At 36.8% G+C, this 21156-nt stretch overlaps 1 protein-coding gene across 5 annotated transcripts in view; it reads right to left on the bottom strand.

The window, feature by feature from the left end:
* The window catches only part of PTGER3 (prostaglandin E receptor 3), a 217126-nt gene that overhangs the window by 173297 nt on the left and 22673 nt on the right, over positions 1-21156 (bottom strand). For all 5 annotated transcript variants that reach the window (XR_010577805.2, XM_065520241.2, XM_005543036.5 and 2 more), the window contains exon 2: positions 6827-7006. Coding sequence is in view for 4 of the 5 variants with exons in the window: in XM_065520241.2 (XP_065376313.1) it covers positions 6827-7006 (180 nt within the window). In the remaining variant the exon portion in view is untranslated. The remainder of the gene's footprint in view (positions 1-6826; positions 7007-21156) is intronic.

The following is a 21156-nucleotide window of genomic DNA, read 5'->3' as shown; positions in this document are numbered from 1 at the left end:
GCAGCTCTGATTATTTCCTGTTCCCCTACCAGGTTATAAATTCATTGAGAACTTGCTGTTTTTATTAATCCTTGGGTCTTAGTACCTACCAGAGCTTGGCACATAATAAGTACACAATAAATATATGTTGAAGGAAAGAGCAAGCTTGGAGAAGTGACTTAAATTCTCCATGACCAACATCCATCCAGAATGAATTTACTCAAGGCTAGTACTAGCAAGCACACTGGCCCCAAGGACATTTGGCCCCATGACCTCTGAGGACATGAAACTGGGGAATGTCTCACCCCATGGCCTGTAGGTTTACCAGCATGATGGTGGAAATTTTGGGTCAGCCATAGCCATACTAGTCATAATGACTTTTAAATTTTATTTAAGTATTTATTTTAATAATAATAATAATTGTAGACAGTCACAGGGTACAGAGCAATGTTTTGATACATATAATGTATAGTGATCAGATGAGGGTGATTAGCACATCAACATCATCTCAAACATTCATCATTTCTTTGTATTGGGAACATTCAATAGCCTCCTTCCAGCTATTTGAAACTGTATATTAGCATTAACTATAGTAATCCTACAGGAGTATAGAACACTACAATTTATTTCTCTTATCTCTCTTATTTAGCTATGATTTTTGTTTACTTTAATGAATCTCTGCCTATCCTGAAATGCTAAAGAATCAAGATTGTAGAGACAATAAGATCTGGTCCTAGGCCTAGAACCCCTGCATGAGAGGAACCAGGGACAGAATTCTCCCTAGATACCTTTTCTCAGGAAGAAAGAAGGATACTTTTAATGAGCTTGACTTTGCAGTCTCCATTCCACAGAGTTTCTCCCTTCATTGAAGAAGGAAGACCAATAGTGACCTCAATAAGTACTTGAACAAATAGCTGGGGAGCACAGTATTCATAACCACCAATACTCAGCTCCCACCGATACTCAGGCACAAGTCAATTAAAGGGTTGGACTACGAGCAAGGACAGTTCTTATTTTGGCTGCCTGTAGATTACACCAAAATCCACAAGAAAGGGGAATAGCTAAGCTTAGAATAATTTATAAATGCACTTTGTGTTAAGAACAATAATCTTGAGATTATAAAACAAAGGAACATCATGTTGAAAAAGGGAAAAGAGCAACTCTCAGATTTATATTAAATCAACAATAATTTGCTATATACATGATTATGGAATATAAAACAAAATGATCTAATTTTTCCAGATAGCATGGGGCCGTTGCATTACATTGTGCTATTATATGACAAAGCACATCAAATATGATTTCAGCAAAATACTTAACATAGGTATAAGTAATATATTCCTGACATGAGTTTACATCAGGAAGAAAACACAGGGACATTTCAGAACATTCAACTTTATTTTCCATTGACAAACACGACATAAATAACACACATTTATTAAATACACATACTAGCTATGGCTTGAATGGCAACAAAAGTCTAATGTATTTTCAGAGGCTCTTTATTTTTTTGTCTCCGCAGTATTGAAGACCAGCCTTTAAAACATACTAGAAGATATATTTAAATACACTGACGATAACTACCCATGAAACTTTACAGAGAGGTGATAAAATAGACTTTTCCATTTAATCAAGTATATAGGGATGGATGCTGTGGAGGAGAGGTGAAGAGCACTATTCTTTCAATACTGATCTTTACAATATGGATTAGAGTGCCAACGATTTCAGCTCCTCCTTAGGCACACCATGTAAATATAGTACTTACATCCACTTGTTACAAACAGATCAAAATAATCAGTGCCTATTTTAATTGATTTGCTTAAACAGGCTTATACTATTTGTACAAAAATATTTGATAAGGAGAGCAAGAAGGCAAACTATTTTTTTCTCTTTCGAGGAAGAAAGTTGGGAAGGAAGAGAGTTCAGCAGCCAATAATGGCCTGAGTGAACTTATCATTTGCTTTGACAGACAAGACCCCTGGCCACTCAGTAGTTTATCCTACTGATGCTCAAGTGTTCAAAGATAAATGCAGTCAGCCCCTTCCTCTCTTTGCTTCCAGGGCCTGGTGCAAAATGATGAAGTTTAACAGGTAGAAAATGGACAGGTTTTCCATCATATCTTTTTCTATGTTCTCTGCCCCACCCACATGAATATCCTTTTAAAAGTAGAACATTGAAGTGTGTTAGTAAATCATATGCATTTCCCCCTGCGTAACATTACAGCTTTGATTTCTACAGACATGGAAAACTGTATAAGGAATCTATATTTGAATTCCTATTAAAGTTTGATGATTGGCTGTTTTTGCCTAGATGTTTGGCTTACTTTAATTAAAGGATTAAAATATTCTAATTCTAAAGCATTTAACAATAGTATTGAGGAGATGCATGAATGATAATAACTTGAGAAGTAGAATCATCTCCAAAATGCTCAAAAAAGCATGAAAAGGCTGACTTGTTTCTAATGGTGATCTCTTTCCTTCTCATCTTTACTCCCATAATAAATTCTTCAACAAAGCAGACTTACTACACAACAGATTCTGATCTGTTTCACGTATTAGGGTACTGGCACTTTAAAAATATGAAATTATTATCTCTCCTCTTAAAAACAATCCCAGCCTCACCAACAGGAAATATGTTTGTTACTTTCTTTCTGTGAAAGAATGGATAAGCACAGTAGAGTCAAGGGGACTAGGAGAAAACAGTGTAGTTTCAAATGAAGAAATATGTAATCTAGTAGATATCTGGGTTTCTTATTATATGAAGCTGATTGATACAAAGCTTCTGAAAATAAGATAATTTTTATTCTCAGTAAAGAAAATATGTGACATATAAATGAATATGATACGTATCCGATTGAATTATATTTCTAGAGAATCATAATGCACTCTGCTTATGGTATCATAACGTAATGGTATATGACTAAACTTGTATAAATTATAACCCTTAAATAGAATCTTCATTTTAGGAATTACAAAACAGAGAACATATCAAATAAAATGTTTCTCCTAATTCTTTTATCATCATCACCACCTAGTTAGTTTCCTTACAATACTGAACTAATGTCAGCTTCTTAACAAATATGTATGTGAGTTTAGGTTGGTTATTAAATTTTGTAAATTGGCTTGATCATAACCTATGTCATGAAACATCACAGACATCTGTCACTTTGTGTCAGCACTTTATTGCAACTCAGAAAAGTCTTATGGACTAAGCCACAGTTGCACAATTCTGTACATTTTTTAGACCTCCGTTTTAACAGATTTTGAGATATATAAACATATAAAACAAGCAATAAACAAGCAGCTGTTAAATTTTGTCATTGTTGATGGTTTGTACTTGTTATATATATAAAAGATAGAAATTTTAATTCTTCAAGTTAAGCTTTTTGCATGTTTGTAATAATAAATGCTCTGTAGGCTCCCCATGTCATTCAGCTCCTAGAATCCTGTGTATTGCAGGAGAAGCTTTTGGGGTTAAATTATGAAAATAGATAGATATTATGCATGTCTAAAATTTCAAAGAACAAAAGTTTTCTATTTTCTTTTTCTAAGTTGATCGCAACCAAAAGAACTATTAAATGATTGCTGATGTGGAGAAGGTTGAAAGCTGACCAATAATTTGGAGTCAAAAAGAACAAAATTATAAAAAGCATTGAATAAATAAAAAGCCTAATCTACTTGAAAATCCAATATTAGAATACTGCCACAGAGTGACCCCCTTATTAAAATACTGTTTGCCAGTTTTTAGTTTGTCTGTCACTCAACACCAATGTGCTCACAGGATCTTTCATAGTTAACTTACATGAGGTTTTGCAATTATTTTCTGCAACATGGTCAAGAGATATTTCATAAAATAAAGAAATGTAAGTGGAAATATATGTATACCTTGTATTTCAGACTAGTTGAAATCTGGCATGATTAAACACTTACATTTACCTAAAATATCTTGGGATATATACAGCACTAGGTTAATTTGGTAAATATTGAGATAACTCATTTTTGTTTCTTCAACTTCAAGATACTTTTAAGACATTCATCATAGCTATTTTATTTGAAAAGTAAACTGCTCTCATTAAGTAACATGTGATCATTCTCATCTATGACTCAGCATAGTATATAAATTCATTGTTTGGAAAATAAACACTACTTGGTAAAATTGACACTTGCTAATTTTACATATATTTCTACATTTCATTCGCTTACTTCTTCCAACATGGTTTTCTTGGCCTTTAATTGTCTTTTAACCCATACTTCAAAGTTCAGGAATGTCATAATCTATACATGCATTTTTCCTGATTAGACATATGTATGGACAAACTAAGTATACATGAGTGAACTTGAAAGCCAATAAAATTAAACTTAGACACGTCTTTCTGCTGTGACTACGTATATCCTCTTTCTAACCACCGCCTTAGTCTCTGTACATCTCTGAAATCTAACCTCAGCCATCACAGAAAGGCTGAAATCATTTGGGATTTTCATTTTTTATCAGGTTTCCCCGGACTAACGAATGTCTAGATAACAAAACTCATATGCCATTTACCTGATTTCTTTCTTTTCCACCTCCCTTTCAAGCTTGTTAAAAAAAACACAAAAGCTGCCATTCATCCCCTCCTAAAATATATCTCCTGGGCAGGAATTTATTTTGCAGTTAAGAATAAGTTTCAGGCTTTTTGGCTTTCTGTATTTTTGTGGTTAGATGAAAAGTGATATTCTTTTGGTAGTAATGTCCACTATCATTTGTAAGTATCGGTCTCCTAAATTATTAGTATAAATAAAGCACTTTGTTTTACAGCAATATGACACTGCACCCTTGAAGGTAAATTCATATTTCTGTAATTAAATAAGAAGAAATAATTCACTTTATCAGCCCGATGGACTGTAATGCATGAAGCACTTCAATCATATGGTATGTGCCTTGCCAATGTGTACTGTTCTGGCAAACTTCTGCTCATTGATTCACTGAATAAATATTTATTGGACAATTTCTATATTCCAGGTGTTATACTAGATGCTGGAAAGAATAACTTAATCATGCTCATGCCACTCAAATCTACACTGCCTCTGTGTCTATCTGATTAGAACTTAGGGTCACAGGACCACCCAAGAGGTAAAGCCTGTTTATTATGTGATTTAAGTGCACTTTTGAAAAAAAGTAGGTAGCTTTGTCTTATACTCAATGAGTTGACCCACGGGATAATCCAATTCTATGGCATAGAGAGGTTTTAGTATAGTCTATTTATCTTTTCCAAAATTTAGATTAGTAGAACCATCATGAATTACATAAGCACTCTCAGCAGATTTTGTCTCCAAATTCAATTTGACATGATCATTTGAAATGATTAGTCCCGATGACATAAGCTGGTGTATATATCAATCTGATAAGACATATTGCACCTACCAAAATTAATTCTTTACCAAATGACCACTAAACACACACACAAATATGCAGTTACTACAAGAAGTATAAATAAATCTCAAGCTTTTAAAAAACTAGAAAAGCAGTACAAGAAACTGCAAATGAAAATCTTTGCAATAAAAAGTTAATGGGTTTACAAAATGAATGCACCAAAGAATACGACAAGCTTTGTGCAGGCGTAAACTACAGGATTACTATGTTTGGTGGGGAGACATTTCTAAGAAGTGCAATTCCCAAAACTTAATGTAGTGATCTACTGGTGCACAAATATGTCAGGCTTAGCTATTGAGGTTTGTACTCATGTGGACTGTAGGAAAAACATTTTAGTAATAAATATTTAGATAGAGCCACTTTGGGGAGCAGGCAGAAGAGCTGTGAAGGGTCAATGTTATTAATTTTCTTATATAAATAGGCCAAACAATGGAAAGTATTCACTGACTCTTCAAAATATTTATTTGTTTTGGACTCAGTATTGGAATGTAATGAGTCAAAGACTGGGGAACACTTTTGGTGAAAAATCAAGGGAAATTATATATTCAGAGTACCTATAGTTAGTGCTCAAATCTGTCCTTACATAGCATTCTGAAAAATCACTTCACAACTCCCACAGGTCAGTTTTATGAATCTTCCTTAGGCTCATAGAAATGTAAAAGATATTCAAAAGAAAGAATAATTAGCAATTTGTGTAGTCACGAACTCCATATTTCAAACAAATGGAATTGGTTCTTACTCAGATAAAAAGTAAATCTAATTATCAATCCAACTAAACTTAAACTTTGTTAGGTTAGGAGTTAATTTGCTATATTGAGCAACATTTGAATAACAGTATTGATGAATATTATAAACACATTATACATTTTTAACTGTAATTAAACTTTTTTTAATGTAAGGAGGAAAAAAGTGACAGAAAGTGAGAGAGGCAATGAAAGAGAACACAGCAATGTCTTTGAATAAAAACAAACTGCTATCCCTTGTCTTCAATGATATATGTGGTTAAATTCCTCATGTATTCAGTGTACTGGAATATTAACTATCCCCGCTCCCCAATAGACCAAGATCATTTATAAAAAATGTTTTCATCACATAATTAATCACATATTCAGCTACAAATGGCAGACTCAACAAAAACACTAGACTGTTATTAATATACTTTCCTTTGTTTGTGTTTCACTACTTTTGGCACATAGGGATTTTCTATGCTTCTAAGACCATTTAGCTTTATACCAAAAATTTCACTTCAATGCATAAACAGTGGCATGCCAGAGATGCCTAAATTCACAGTAAGGTTTAGCGATATTTGTTACCAAAAGCTGTGCACATGCAAGTTAAGTGTTTTCTTTCATGCTTCTGTCTGTATTATTTCATTAGATAATGAGATAGGCTGCCCTTTCTGTCCATCATTAGAGCAGCTGGAGACAGCATTTGCTACCTGGCAAAACTTTCGAAGAAGGATCTTTCTTAACAGCAGGTAAACCCAAGGATCCAAGATCTGGTTCAGTGAAGCCAGGCGAACAGCTATTAAGAAGAAGTTGCATTCTTTCTGCTTCCCTGTATGTGTCTTGCAGTGCTCAACTGATGTCTGATTGAAGATCATTTTCAACATCATTATCTAAGAAAGGGGGACAAATAATTGTTTCAAAGATTAATAAGGTCATATGCATCTCCTCTACACTGTACGTTGCACGCAGTCGGTTTTCAATAAATTGGTTGTTGGACTGAAATGATTAATTCAAGCAACATTTATACTCGGATAACACAGTCCTGAATTATACAAGACATTTCTAGGTATTTCCCCACATTTTTGGCTATTAAACACGATGTAGCTTTTTAAAACATGCATGTTTTCAGGCTGTTGATTCTTGGAATTTAAGAAGCTTGAAAATAACACATCTCAAAATAAGCCAAAGTCATGTCTTGTTGCAGAAAATACCACAAGTTCACCCAAATGAGGGCCAACACTTCAACAATAACAAAAACATGTTAATCTTAAATTTTCAGTAGTTCTAATTAAAAAAATACCGCAGAAAAAGTAGAAGCAAGAAAGGAGGAAATAATAATATTGTTGTTGTTATTATTATTATTATTGTTATTGCCACTAGCATTTTTAGAATCCTTACTATTTATTGGATATGGTGCCAAGTCCTTCATATGTATTTAATAAACATAAGACAGGTAGTATTACCACTTCCTTCTTACATTTGCAGAACCCAAGACTGAATGAGTTGAAATGGATGAGCCAGACTAACACCATATGATGTACAGTATTTTACTTTCTTTGCCCCCACCCAATATATACTACACAATGTAAATCCATGATTGCAGGAATTTGGGGCTATTTTTTTCCCCAAGTGCCTAGATCAATACGTAGCAGATAGCAGATGTTCAATAAGTATTTGTGAGATAACAAATTTTTATATTTGAAGGAATATATAATACAACACACAAGTGACAGTGTATGAGTTACATAATATGTATTTATATTTGAATGAAAGAGATGTTCGTATGCATATGAAAAATGTTCAAAATTATTAATCATCAGAAAACATTCAAATTACAACAAATGCAAAGCAATTTTATACTCTCTAGATTGATCAAAATGAAGAAATGTGACTATACTGTTCCTGAGGATGTGGAATAAGGTGAGGACTCTTTTACACACTATTAGTGGGTGTGTAAACTGGAACAACCATCTTAGAAAACAAATTGGCATGCCAGGCACGGTGGCTCACTTCTGTAATCCCAGGACTTTGGGAGGCCGAAGCAGGTGCATCACCTGAGGTCGGGAGTTCAAGACCAGCCTGACCAACTCGGAGAAACCCTGTCTCTACTAAAAATACAAAATTAGCTGGTCATAGTGGTGCATGTCTGTAATCCCAGTTACTCGGGAGGCTGAGGCAGGAGAATCGCTTGAACCTGGGAGGTGGAGGTTGCAATGAGCCGAGATCGTGCCATTGTACTCCAGCCTGGGCAACAAGAGCGAAACTCTGTCTCAAAAAAAAAAAAAAAAAAGAAAGAAAGAAAAAAAACAAATTGGCACTATTTCACCTGCTACTTCCCAGAGGTACAACTCCTAGGAATATACTATCCAGAATTCTTGCACCAAGAGTTGTGTATATGACTATTTCATAACAGCATTGTTCATAACAGCAAAAAAAGCAGGAACAACTCAAACGTGGGTTCGCATTCCCAAGCAAAGAAATTAGCTGACTTTGTCACTGGCTCCTAAGTTTCCCATTCTAGACCTATACAGCTCTTGAGTACTTGACATATAGCCAAAGCACATTGAAATGTTAGAATATGTTGATTACACAATGGACTAATATTTCCATACGTTGTGTTAAAAATATATTATTCAAATTAATGTCACTTGTTTGTCCTGACTTTTTAAAAATGCAATTACTAGAAAACTTTAAATTATATGTGGCTTGTGTTTTTTTTGTTCACGGTACATTTCTATTGAACCTAATCTCTCTCTCGAGGCTTACACTTATCTGTATGTTCTGCCCTCAGGTCACATCACTTAAATTGAATTCAACATCCCTGAGCATCCAAAACATCCCTAACCACTTAAGCACAACTCCAATGATAGCATTTTGTTACACTCACCCTGGCTCAATATTTCAGAGTCTGAGAACTCTTCTTTTCCTCAAACTCTGCAATGCCTTTTGCTCTTGCTTCATACTCATCCTTGTTCAGATCTTCCTCTCATTTGAATTATGGTTATAACAGACATCCAGATGGTGCATGTACGGACTGAATGTTTATATGTGGAAGCCCCAACCCTTTATGTGATGGTATTAGCAGGTGAGGCCTATGGGGGTTAATTAGGTTTAGATAGGGTCATGAAAGCTCCTATGATGGGATTATCATCCTTATAGGAAGAGGGTGAAGAACCCACAGGTAACTCCTTCAGCCATGTGGGGCACAGCAAGAAGACAGCAGTCTACAAGCCAGGAAAAGGGCCTTCACCAGAAACTGAATCTGAGGGCACCTTGATCTTAGAATCTTCAGCTTCCTGAACTGTGAGAAATAAATGTCCGCTGTTTAAGCCATCAAGTTTACAGCTTTGTTATGGCAGCCCAAGCAGACTAAGATGGTATATACAGATATCTGCCCATCACAGGTGTAGCTTCCAATCCCAGCTGGGATCAAATCCTCTCTAACTAGAAAATCATCAATGTCTTCCCATTGTCCATCGAACAGAAATTTAACTCTAGTGTTCAAAGCCCTCTACAATACTGTCCAAACTATTCTTTCCAGTTTTGTCTCCCACTAACTGCCTACACAGACTCCAAACTCTAGCTATAGTCCATTGGTCTAGAATATCCGTTTATTCTTTCTTCCCGCTTGGCCTTTATTCTTTCTGTTTTCTACTTCTGGAACACTTTTAATCCTAGTATTCATTTCTACTTCTGAGATTTCCATGTCCTTCAGGACCATCTGAGTCTTTCACACTGTCCTCTGAAGGCCTACAATTGTGTGTGCATGTGTGTGTGTGTGAGAAAGAGAGAGAGAGAGAGAGAGAGAAAGAGGCAGAGAGAGAGAGAAACACATATTTGTAGTAGATAAACAGATAAACAGTACTAACAGGCATCCACATGTCCCTCAAAAACTTGGATGTATGAGGGAAGAAAAGGTGGGTCTCTATGATTTAAAGTGGGCATAACATCAACACGTAGGAACCTGGCTCCAAGGTTACTGAACTTGACTACAAGCAATTGAACGAAATACTAACATATCTGAAATCGATTTGCTTTGGGAAAAAGGACACTTAACCATCAGCAAGAAATTGTAAACTAGCAATTAATTGTTATATACTAGCAAGAAATTATAAACACATACATCTACTCTTGTTGGCAAAATGGACTACTATTGTGAGATAAAAGATGTAATTGGCTATATTAGTTTGAAGTAAGTAAATATTTGATTCTTTTAATTCCCCATCTTCTGTGTCTTTTTCCACCAAGCTGATAATGACTGGTCCTAGTATTGATAAGTCAACAGGAAAAGAGAGCTGAGTCATAGGATTTCTGGAACTGCCAATTCTGCTCATGTATACTCAATTTTATTTCAAAAATACAAGTATGTAACAAAAAAGCAGGTAGAGCAGGTTAAGCAGACAGACAGAAAGAGAGGAAATAATACACCAAAATTCTTACAAGGCTGTGTGACACTGGTCTCCAGCCATTTCCCTTTTGTCTTATTTGGTCACAGTTTTTATTCTTAAACGAATCCCTGGCAAAGCCGATGGGAATTTCCAGTTTTGTCTTATAAGGCAAACTCAAGCTCTGGGACTTGACTCATATTTTGTTTTTTGAGATAGTGTCTCACTCTATCACCAAGGCTTGAGTGCAGTGGTGCAATCATAGCTCACTGTAGTCCTGAACTCCTGGGCTCAAATGATCCTCCTGCCTCAGCCTCCCAAGATGCTGGGATTACAAGTATATGCCACCACACTCAACTAATATTTTTATTTTTTATAGAGACGGGGTCTCACTATGTTAACTAGGTTGATCTCAAACTCCTGGCTTCATGCAATCCTCCTGTGGAATTTCTTTCACAGGAATTTTTCCAAATGATTTATCCAATAAAAGCAAATAGTAGCTATACAATAAATAAATGTTCAGAGGAGCATTATATATACTAGCAAGAAATTGTAAATACATACATCTCCAACATCAGGTGTAAAGCTTAATAAAACAACAATTCAAAAATAGTATATATAAGTATTAAGTGAAAAAAACTGAATAGATGATACTTTTATATATAAAGTTTTGTTGTTATATTATTTAAAATATGCAGACTTGTGGAAGGCAATGGAATTATTGCTATTTAACAATAATTTACTTTTAAACAATATAATTTAATTTTAAAATTGTATGTACACAGGCCAGGTGGCTCACGCCTGTAATCCCAGCACTTTGGGAGGTCGAGGTGGATGGATCCCCTGAACCCAGGAGTTCGAGACCAGCCTGGGCAACGTGGTGAAACCCTGTCTCTACTAAAAACACAAATATTAGCCAGGCACGATGGTGTGTGCCTGTAATCCCAGCTACTTGGGAGGCTGACGCAGGAGAATTACTTGAACCCAGCAGGCGGATGTTGCAGTGAGCCAAGATTGTGCTACTGCACTCCAGCCGGGGTACAGAGTGAGACTCGGGCTCAAAAAAAAAAAAAAAAAATATTGTATGTATATAAAAACGTTTCGGCCGGGCGCAGTGGCTCACACCTGTAATCCCAGACTTTGGGAGGCCGAGGCGGGCAGATCATGAGGTCAGCAGATCGAGACCATCCTGGCTAACACGGTGAAACCCCGTCTCTGCTAAAAATACAAAAAATTAGCCCGGCGTGGTGACCAGCGCCTGTAGTCCCAGCTACTCGGGAGGCTGAGACAGGAGAATGGCATGAACCGGGGAGGCGGAGCTTGCAGTGAGCCGAGATCACGCCACTGCACTCCAGCCTGGGCGACAGAGCAAGACTCCATCTCAAAAAATAAATAAATAAATAAATAAATAAATAAAACGTTTCAAATGATGTTAATGAAAGTCTTTTATTTAAAGAAAGCAGATGATTATTCCCTTCTTTGATAAATATGGACTATTATACATCGAATTTACTTAAAATAAATATATTTACATTAATATATTGTGATGCCGCCTGGCTTATCATCCTATGAGCTGACTACTACCTCCCATTATAGTAGGCAGAATAATGCGCCTCCCGCCACACACAAAGATACCCATTTCTCGGTCCCTGGAATCTGTGAATACATTACCACACAAGACAAAAAGGACTCTGCAGATGTGATTAAAGTAAAGGACCCAGACGTGGGGAGATAATCCTGGATTATCGGGGTGGACCCAATGTAAAAACAAGGGTCCTAAAAATCAGAGAACTTTTCCCAGCTCTGGCCAGAGGGAGGCATGACTATAGAAGAATGGTCGCAGATAGACAGTGTTTCTGGCTTTGAAGGTGGAGGAAGGGATGCAGGAGGTAAGGTTTAAGGATGGCCTCCTCTAAAAACTGAAAACGGCAAGTAAAGGCTTCTCCCTCAGAGACTCAAAAGACAATGCAGCCCTGTGGCACCTTTACTTTAGCACAGTGAGATCCATCAGACTTCCAGCCTACGGAACAGTTAGAGAAATGTGTGTTGCTGACACACGAGCATGAAAAAATGTTCGTCATCACTGGCCATCAGAGAAATGCAAATCAAAGCCACAATGAGATACCATCTCACACCAGTTAGAATGGCGATCATTAAAAAGTCAGGAAACAACAGGTGCTGGAGAGGATGTGGAGAAATAGGAACACTTTTACACTGTTGGTGGGACTGTAAACTAGTTCAACCATTGTGGAAAACAGTATGGCGATTCCTCAAGGATCTAGAACTAGAAATACCATTTGACCCAGCCATCCCATTACTGGGTATATACCCAAAGGATTATAAATCATGCTGCTATAAAGACGCATGCACACATATGTTTATTGCGGCACTATTCACAATAGCAGAGACTTGGAATCAACCCAAATGTCCATCAGTGACAGACTGGATTAAGAAAATGTGGCACATATATACCATGGAATACTATGCCGCCATAAAAAAGGATGAGTTCGTGTCCTTTGTAGGGACATGGATGCAGCTGGAAACCATCATTCTCAGCAAACTATGGCAAGAACAGAAAACCAAACACCACGTGTTCTCACTCATAGGTAGGAATTGAACAATGAGATCACTTGGACATAGGAAGGGGAACATCACACACTGGGGCCTATTATGGGGAGGGGGGAGTGGGGAGAGATGGCATTGGGAGTTATAGCTGATGTAAATGATGAGTTGATGGGTGCTGACGAGTTAAAGGGTGCACATGGCACATGTATACATATGTAACAAACCTGCACGTTGTGCACATGTACCCTAGAACTTAAAGTACAATAAAAAAAAAAAAAAAAAGGCCGGGCGCCGTGGCTCAAGCCTGTAATCCCAGCACTTTGGGAGGCCGAGATGGGCAGATTACGAGGTCAGGAGATCGAGACCATCCTGGCTAACATGGTGAAACCCCGTCTCTACTAAAAAGTACAAAAAAACTAGCTGGGCGAGGTGGCGGGCACCTGTAGTCCCAGCTAATGCAGTCCTAGCTACTCGGGAGGCTGAGGCAGGAGAATGGCAAACCCGGGAGGCGGAGCTTGCAGTGAGCTGAGATCTGGCCACTGCAGTCCCGCCTGGGCGACAGAGCGAGACTCCGTCTCAAAAAAAAAAAAAAAAAAAAAAGAGAGAGAGAGAAATGTGTGTTGCTCTTAAGTCACTGATATGGTGTAGCTCTGTATCCCTGCCCAAATCTCATGTCCAATTTTAATCCTCAGTGTTGGAGAAGGGGCCTGTTGGGAGGTGACTGGATCATGGGGGCAGACTTCCCCCTTGCTGTTCTTATGATAGTGAGTGAGTTCTCATGAGCTATGCTTGTTTAAAAGTGCGTAGCACTTTCCTCTCTGCTCTCTCTCCTGCTCCGCCATGTGAAGGTGTGTCTGCCTCCTCTTTGCCTTCCACCCTGATCACAGGTTTCTTGAGGCCTCCCCAGCTATGCTTCCTGTACAGCCAGCAGAACCATGTGCTTTTGAGACAGTCTTGCTCTGTTCCCCAGGCTGGAGTGCAGTGCCACAGTCTCAGCTCACTGCAACCTCCACCTCCCGGGTTCACGCGATTCTCCTGCCTCAGACTCCCAAGTAGCTGGGATCACAGGCACGTGCCACCAGGCTAATTTATGTATTTTAGTAGAGGCGGGGTTTTGCCATATTGGCCAGACTGGTCTCAAACTCCTGGGCTCAGGGAATCCACCCGTCTCGACCTTCCAAAGTGCTAGGATTACAGGCATGAGCCACCACCGCCTGGCCCCAGGTAGTTCTTTATAACAAGTCTCAGGTGGACTAATACAGCCACCAAGCTTACAATAATTTGTTACAGCAGCAGTAGAAAACAAATATGCCCACACTGAGCTCTCAACCAATGTTAAGCGGAATGGAAGGAATGAGTTTGAAAACGATTTTCTCATTCTCATAGATAAAATAGCCTAGGAAGCTTGTTTAAATATTTTACTTTCTTAGGAAACTTAAAAATAAATGAATAAAGTAAAAGTAAACTTCATTCTAACTCCTGTCCAAATTATCTCAGTTTCTAAGTTTACAACATGCAAAACCGAATGCCTGTTATTCTAGCGGCATCAGTTAGATGTTAATGTGTTTGACTAAAACGTATACAATTAATATTTTCAACTCAGTTGGCTTTATGATAAAAAAAAAAGCTTATTAATCCCTTTCCCCTCTTTTTATAAACTATTAGAAAAGTTTTGTTTCTCTTTTTCAGTGCTTTACCCCACCCAATAGTTAAATATATTTAACCACTTACCATCCTCTAGAAAGTGTTCTGGGCCTGGTCTAGAATTATCTAAAAACTCACTTAAATTATGTTTTTATATTCTTTATAAAATAAAGAATTGGATTTCTCTAACTTTTTATGATCAGAAAAATTCACAAAATTAATTATTAAAATGATACTTCAGTCATTTTACACAGTCTTCCTTGATTATTTGAAAAATAATTTTCTTGAGGCTAATAATTTAAAATTATTGTTATGAGGCAAATATAGGTTTCATATGCCTTACATTGTTTAGTACGCTAAAATTTCCTACTGAGAATGCAATGATTATGAAATTATAAAAACAAGCTCTATAAGCAGTAGCTGGCACATGAGGAGAGACACTCTAGCTTTTCCCAGAAATCATGAGATGTGCAATACAGAGATAATCGGAATTAGAAACAGTGAGCATACTACTGCCGTTTCCAAATGGCAGCAGAGATGAAAGTGGGGCTCCAAATTCTTCATCCAATTTTGAACATAAATTCAACTTAGCATCCATCTGTTGAGTCTTTATATTTAAGCAGCTACACAGTGATTATAAGTTTTGTGTATGTGTTTGCAAATATTTTTCAGACTGTTTAGACTTTGAGAGAAAACCTTAGGCATGAATATGTAGATTTCTGGTAGAATTAATTATTCCTATTAGTCCAATTCTATCATACAAGGGAGAGGAGACGAAGAAAAAGCAGGATGCTCAGCTAACAGAGAGGCTATTTACTGGTTTTAGCAAACACACATATACCCTGCACTATTTCTCCTTTCAAACAGCCTCATATAACAAATGATCTGGTCAAGGGAGTGGTGAGGCCAATTCTAGCTGAACAGAGCTGCAGCTCTTCTGTCAGCTCCTTCCCTGGGTTCCACGTGACTCTCCCAGGCCCTCTAGCAGAGCTCTCCCTTGGTTATCAGCAGGAATATAGAGAACTATTTATGCACTTGAGATAACTAGGAACACAACTATATCAGTGATCTCTAAATTCGCCATCCCTGCCTACTGTCAAGTACAATCCTAAAAGAAAAAAATGATTTACCCTTTCCCCAGTGATAATGTTCTTTTAAGTGTTCAAAGCATTAATCAGGAAGGCTGTTTTAATATTCTATCCTTGGATTTTATTCTATTGCAGCAGGATTTATAATCACACACTTAAAAATCTTGTAGTACTTCATAGTTTAAAAGTGCCTTGGGTTGTAGGCCGCACATATCTACTAAAGATGATAAATGAAGAAACCCAGAAAAATTAATTTCTGGGGGAGGAATAAATTGGTTAGCTGCCCTTAGGCTCAATTCTGGGGTGTTTCTGCATTTGCAGTTTATTCCTAATGCAAGTGTTTAAGAGAAGTTTCCTCACAAGCCAATTTTTATCTGTGATGTTTTGTTTTCCATAATTCTCTGTTGTTAGGCTATGGGAGAATAACCTGCTCGACTGGAAATTCTCCCCTATAATTTGATAAGTGTATTTCATCATAATACACTAAAACGAGTCTAGGCCCTTTAAACTAGTTAATTACATAATTTGCATAGGAAGAAACTTCACTGCAGATTAAGAAACAATTGTAATCTCTACAATCTAGTTACACCTGTTCTCCAGTTGTCAAGTCATCTCTGGATCCTAGACTACTGTTTCAAAAGCTTTCCCTGCCTTATTTAAACTGAAAACATTACAAATAAACAGCTCATAAACATTAAAAAAATTACTAGAATTTGTCCATTTCATCTTTACTACTATGTCATTTTATAAGATTTTTTAAAACAACAATGGATTAAGAATCAAGTAAATTATATTGCTGGTTCTGCTATCATTTACAACTTTAGAAAAGTCATTTATCTCTGAACTTTATTACATTTACTAGTAAGCAGTGGGGCTGGACTGGATGGCCTCTGCATACACTTCTACAGTTTTTTTTCTGATGATTTTTGGGGCAAAGCTGGAAAATGAAAGGATTTCATTTGGCAAAGAATTAAAACCTACAGGAAATAGGTGTGAAACAAAAGTCAAACTCCTCTTCAAAAAAAACTCCAAGGGATAAATGGAGGAAAGAGAAAAATTACAAAGTTAGAAGACAGTGTATGAGAACAAGGGACTAGATTCATGAAGCTTTGGTGTATGTCAGCAGAGTGTGTGTGTGTGTGTGTGTGTGTGTGTGTGTGTGTGTGTAGTGGGGTGGGGGTATTTTTATTAAAAGAAATAGAAGATTCTGGCAAACATACTGACCAAGAGTTAAAGAACTTCCATAAGTCTGACTCAGTTCTGCTTCTAGTTTGGAGACTGTTACCTAATTTTCGTTCTTAACTTCTTCCTTCTCTAAAAGACGATTCACACACACTTACTGTGTATTGTCTCCATCTAGTAGAGCAGTTGCAAAAATTAAAATGTGATAAGAATAATGAATACCTTCAATTTACATAGCATACCTCTTCCCATGCCTCAGGCATTCACACTATTGCATATGCTTCCAGAACAAAATGCCTTGACATTCACAAACAGAACAGAAAATGCTTAGGGGAATACTGCAAGGAAATAAATGTATTGTGTCTATTTTCTTTGAATTTCTAGCTAATAAAGTCGTTCTAGAAAACTCACCTCAAATTTGCACTTTAAAAATTTTAAGTAATGCAGAATCATTATTCAGTTACTGGATATGGAAAATCAAAATTATAAACAAGCCAGCAGCCCGCTACCACATTATTTGCTGCATAAGAACTTCCCTTTCAATTAGTATAAATTGTAAATTCTGTATGACTTGGCTCAGTATAGCTGAAGACATATGTCTAGATAAATGTTTATCTTTCTATTAGAACAGTCACAGAATGTCAATATCTAAGTAAGTATTCAAATTCTGGCTGAAAGGGGGAAGGCAAAATCTATTCTATAGAAGGATTCATTTCTTGGATTATCGATGATGGATTAGCTGGGTGACACACAAATATGAAGAGTTATCTTCACTATATTTCAAACACCCAAATCTCAGGTGTCAAAAGAAAGTCTAGATAATATGTCATTGTCAAGGCTTAAAGTACATTAATCCTTAAAAATGCTTAGATTTAAGAGATTTTTCCTCCAAAAATATAGTTTCATTTAAACCCCAAATGTTCAATTGTACTCTCATCCATTCAGAGAACCAGAGTATTAGTGACAATTAAAAACAGCTAAATATGTGAAGGAAAAAAATCAGAGATGTTAATTACTTTTGTGCAGAGATAATCACCTCAATATAAAAATGGAAAATTAGAAAAACCTAGATGACTGACAACAGAGCACTGTTTAACCTATGGACCATTCTTCACATGCATAATTTATAGGTATTCTAATGCTGACATTTAAAATCATGCTGTTGAATATTAGTAATATGAAGAATATTTAGTAACATGAAGAAATGTTCAGAATGTGAAAAGTGAAAATAAATGTTGCACAGTATAATCCAAATTTTAAAAAATAACTGTTCTTATTTATAGTAAAATATACTAGAAGTAGTTTTATCTGGGTGAGAATTAGGGCAATATCTATTTTCTCCTCTGTATTTTTTCCCAAATTCTTTACAATACACATGCTATTTTTTACACTTTAAAAAGCATTAAATTTAGAGTAAACAATCATCTATCCACGTGTTGGTAAAGTGTTAGTGTTGCAATCCTAGAACTATAATGTGGTCACTTTAAGTTGAATTCTTAAGAGGTCAATGTGTGCATAATTTAACAGGAGGTGAGCAGTCTGACACTCTATAATTGATCAAAACATTCAGCTTCATCAACAAATTAATTATAGCTTACTAAATTTAGTGATAAATTATTGGCCTCAGTGATGGACTTCATGGACAATACAGCCATGACATACAAAAGAATCCCTTCCTATGCCATAGTCAGTACACAATGCAGAGTAATGAATATGGTTCTAATCTGATATGATAAATTATTATTAAACTTTGCAGTATGTCAAAATGACACTGCCTTTTAAATCTATGAAGACTTCATCTCATAGGAGAATCCAAAATAGTTGCATCTTATATTCCGGATGGACACCAGGTGAATATGAGCAGATTGGGGTGTCCTTAAATGTATGATACCCAATCCTAATTCATTCTCTAGTCAGTACTCTCTCTCTCTCATACATACACACACAAACACACATATACACAGGCACACACACACACACACACACACATACACACACAAACAATCTGTTTAGGAGGCCTCCCACCTTCTTGCCACCAACTTCGGCATCTGCAGCCATCCATTCTTTCCTTCCTCTTATTTGACTGAAAAAGGTGCCATGTCTATCTAAGGCACACCCTCTATCTATCCCCTGGATCCTATCCATCCTGAATTTCAGAGACCGTATACTCTCAGGTTTTCCCTTTCTCTTTTATAGTTAACTTCTCCCACTTTTGGCATTTCCTCATTCACATTTTAACATGTCCAAATTTTTGCCACCTTGAGAAAATAAAACCTGCTGTGGAATTCTTACCTACCTACATATAGACTGCTCCAGAAGTTACAGCCATATTCCCCAAAAGAGGTGTCTACCATCCTTATCTTTAAACTTATTCCAAAACCTGCTACAGCCTGACCTCTGTGTTCACAAATCCTCAGACAGGGCTGTTCCCAAGACCACCAACAAGGCTGCAGAATCAACACCACAGTCTTGTCTGTAACGTCAGACCTAATTGAATGTAGCTGTCTCTTGAAACATTCTCTTTTCTAATATTTGGGTCACCATTTGTTCTGATTTTATTACTAATTTTCCTGCTACCTTTCTGGGTATTCCTCTGCAGTCCCCTTTATATGTTCCTGTTTCTCTCTCTCTCAAAATATGTTAGCATTTATGGATTGCATCTTAGGGAGCCTCATCTTCTTACTGTGGATAAACTGACTAGGTGAGGTCTTTCATTTCAATGGCTTCAAAACCCATTTATGTGCTATAGGCCATACCTTTTCTCTGAGTTCCAAATGGATTAGTTTAGCTGCTATTGCATGGCTTTATTTAAATTTCTTACATCAAATTCAACATTTTCAAAATGGAAATTCTTATCTTTTTCCTCAAAGGCGTTTCTACATTAATGTTCCCTATCACAGTAAATCCTCATCTCTAAAATAGAAACCTGGGAGTTACCCTTGATTCATTTGTGTGTGTCTTTCTCTTCTTCTCTCTGTCTCTCTCCACCTTCCACCACATTCACCATATTCCTCACATCCAATCAATCATGAAGTCTCCAATTAACCTCTTATGTTTTTTTTTTTTTTTAAAATCTATCACTTCTGTCATTTACACCCCCAATTGACCATAAACTGAGGCCTCCATCATCTCTTGTCTGAACTTTCACAATCATCTATGACATGATTTGTTGGCCTCCATCTGGCCTGGCCCATGCTGCTGCTTACAAAAGATGCTTGTAAAATGAAATTTTAATCTTCTTATTCCACTTTAAAAAGTCCTTAATTTATACACATTGCCTTGAGTATAAAGTCCAAACACTTAAACTCAAGGCTCCTCTTTACTTGGTGAGTACCTGCTGTGTTCTCTAGCCTAAGTTCTCATGCATCAATAATCCAATTACCTTGAACTTCTTGCAGATCTTTAAAAGTGACAGTTCTTTCTTGCTTTTGAGGCTTTACGAATGTGGATCTCTGGAAGTCTTAAAACTCTCATCCTCTTTTTCTTTACTTGAAAAATTCTGACGTATTTTGTGCACGGTCTTGAAACATCAATTTATTTGATATTTCCCTTGACAAAAGCAAGCCTTAATACAATCTTCATATGGATTCCCATAATTCTCTACTTCTCTACATTTTATCTTGCTGCTTGTTTTTAATTGTTGGTCTCTCTCAATAATCGAACATTGTTACAAGAGTAGGGATCAATTCTATCCTATATTCTAGGTATATCACAGCAAGGGCCAAGCCCAGCAGATTAATAAATAGTTTTTGAATTAACAACTAAGTGAATGAGAGCAAGGGTACAGTGCATCCTGCCCATTTGGGGGTACAGATTCTAGAGTTTTCATCTAATGGACAAATCTAACAACATTCAACCCTTTTCAAGACTCCAGGCCCTTCCTTCCTTCCTTCCTTCCTTCCTTCCTTCCTTCCTTCCTTCCTTCCTTCCTTCCTTCCTTCCTTCCTTCTTCTTTCCTTCCTTCCTTTCTTCCTTCCTTTCTTCCTTCCTTCCTTCCTTCCTTCCTTCCTTCCTTCCTTCCTTCCTTTTTTTCCTTTCTTCTTGTTATTATAATTAGCCAGGATAACAGCTTCAAACTAGGTGCTAATGGACTATAAGCACATCTTCTTATCACTCATTATTTTAAGTGGAATGTTCTGGTGTTCAGATGACAGCCAGTAGTAACCCTGAGGCTGG

This window comes from Macaca fascicularis, chromosome 1, assembly GCF_037993035.2.
Source record: "Macaca fascicularis isolate 582-1 chromosome 1, T2T-MFA8v1.1".
Taxonomy (NCBI): Eukaryota; Metazoa; Chordata; class Mammalia; order Primates; family Cercopithecidae; genus Macaca; species Macaca fascicularis.
This window is presented reverse-complemented; position numbering and strand designations above follow the sequence as displayed.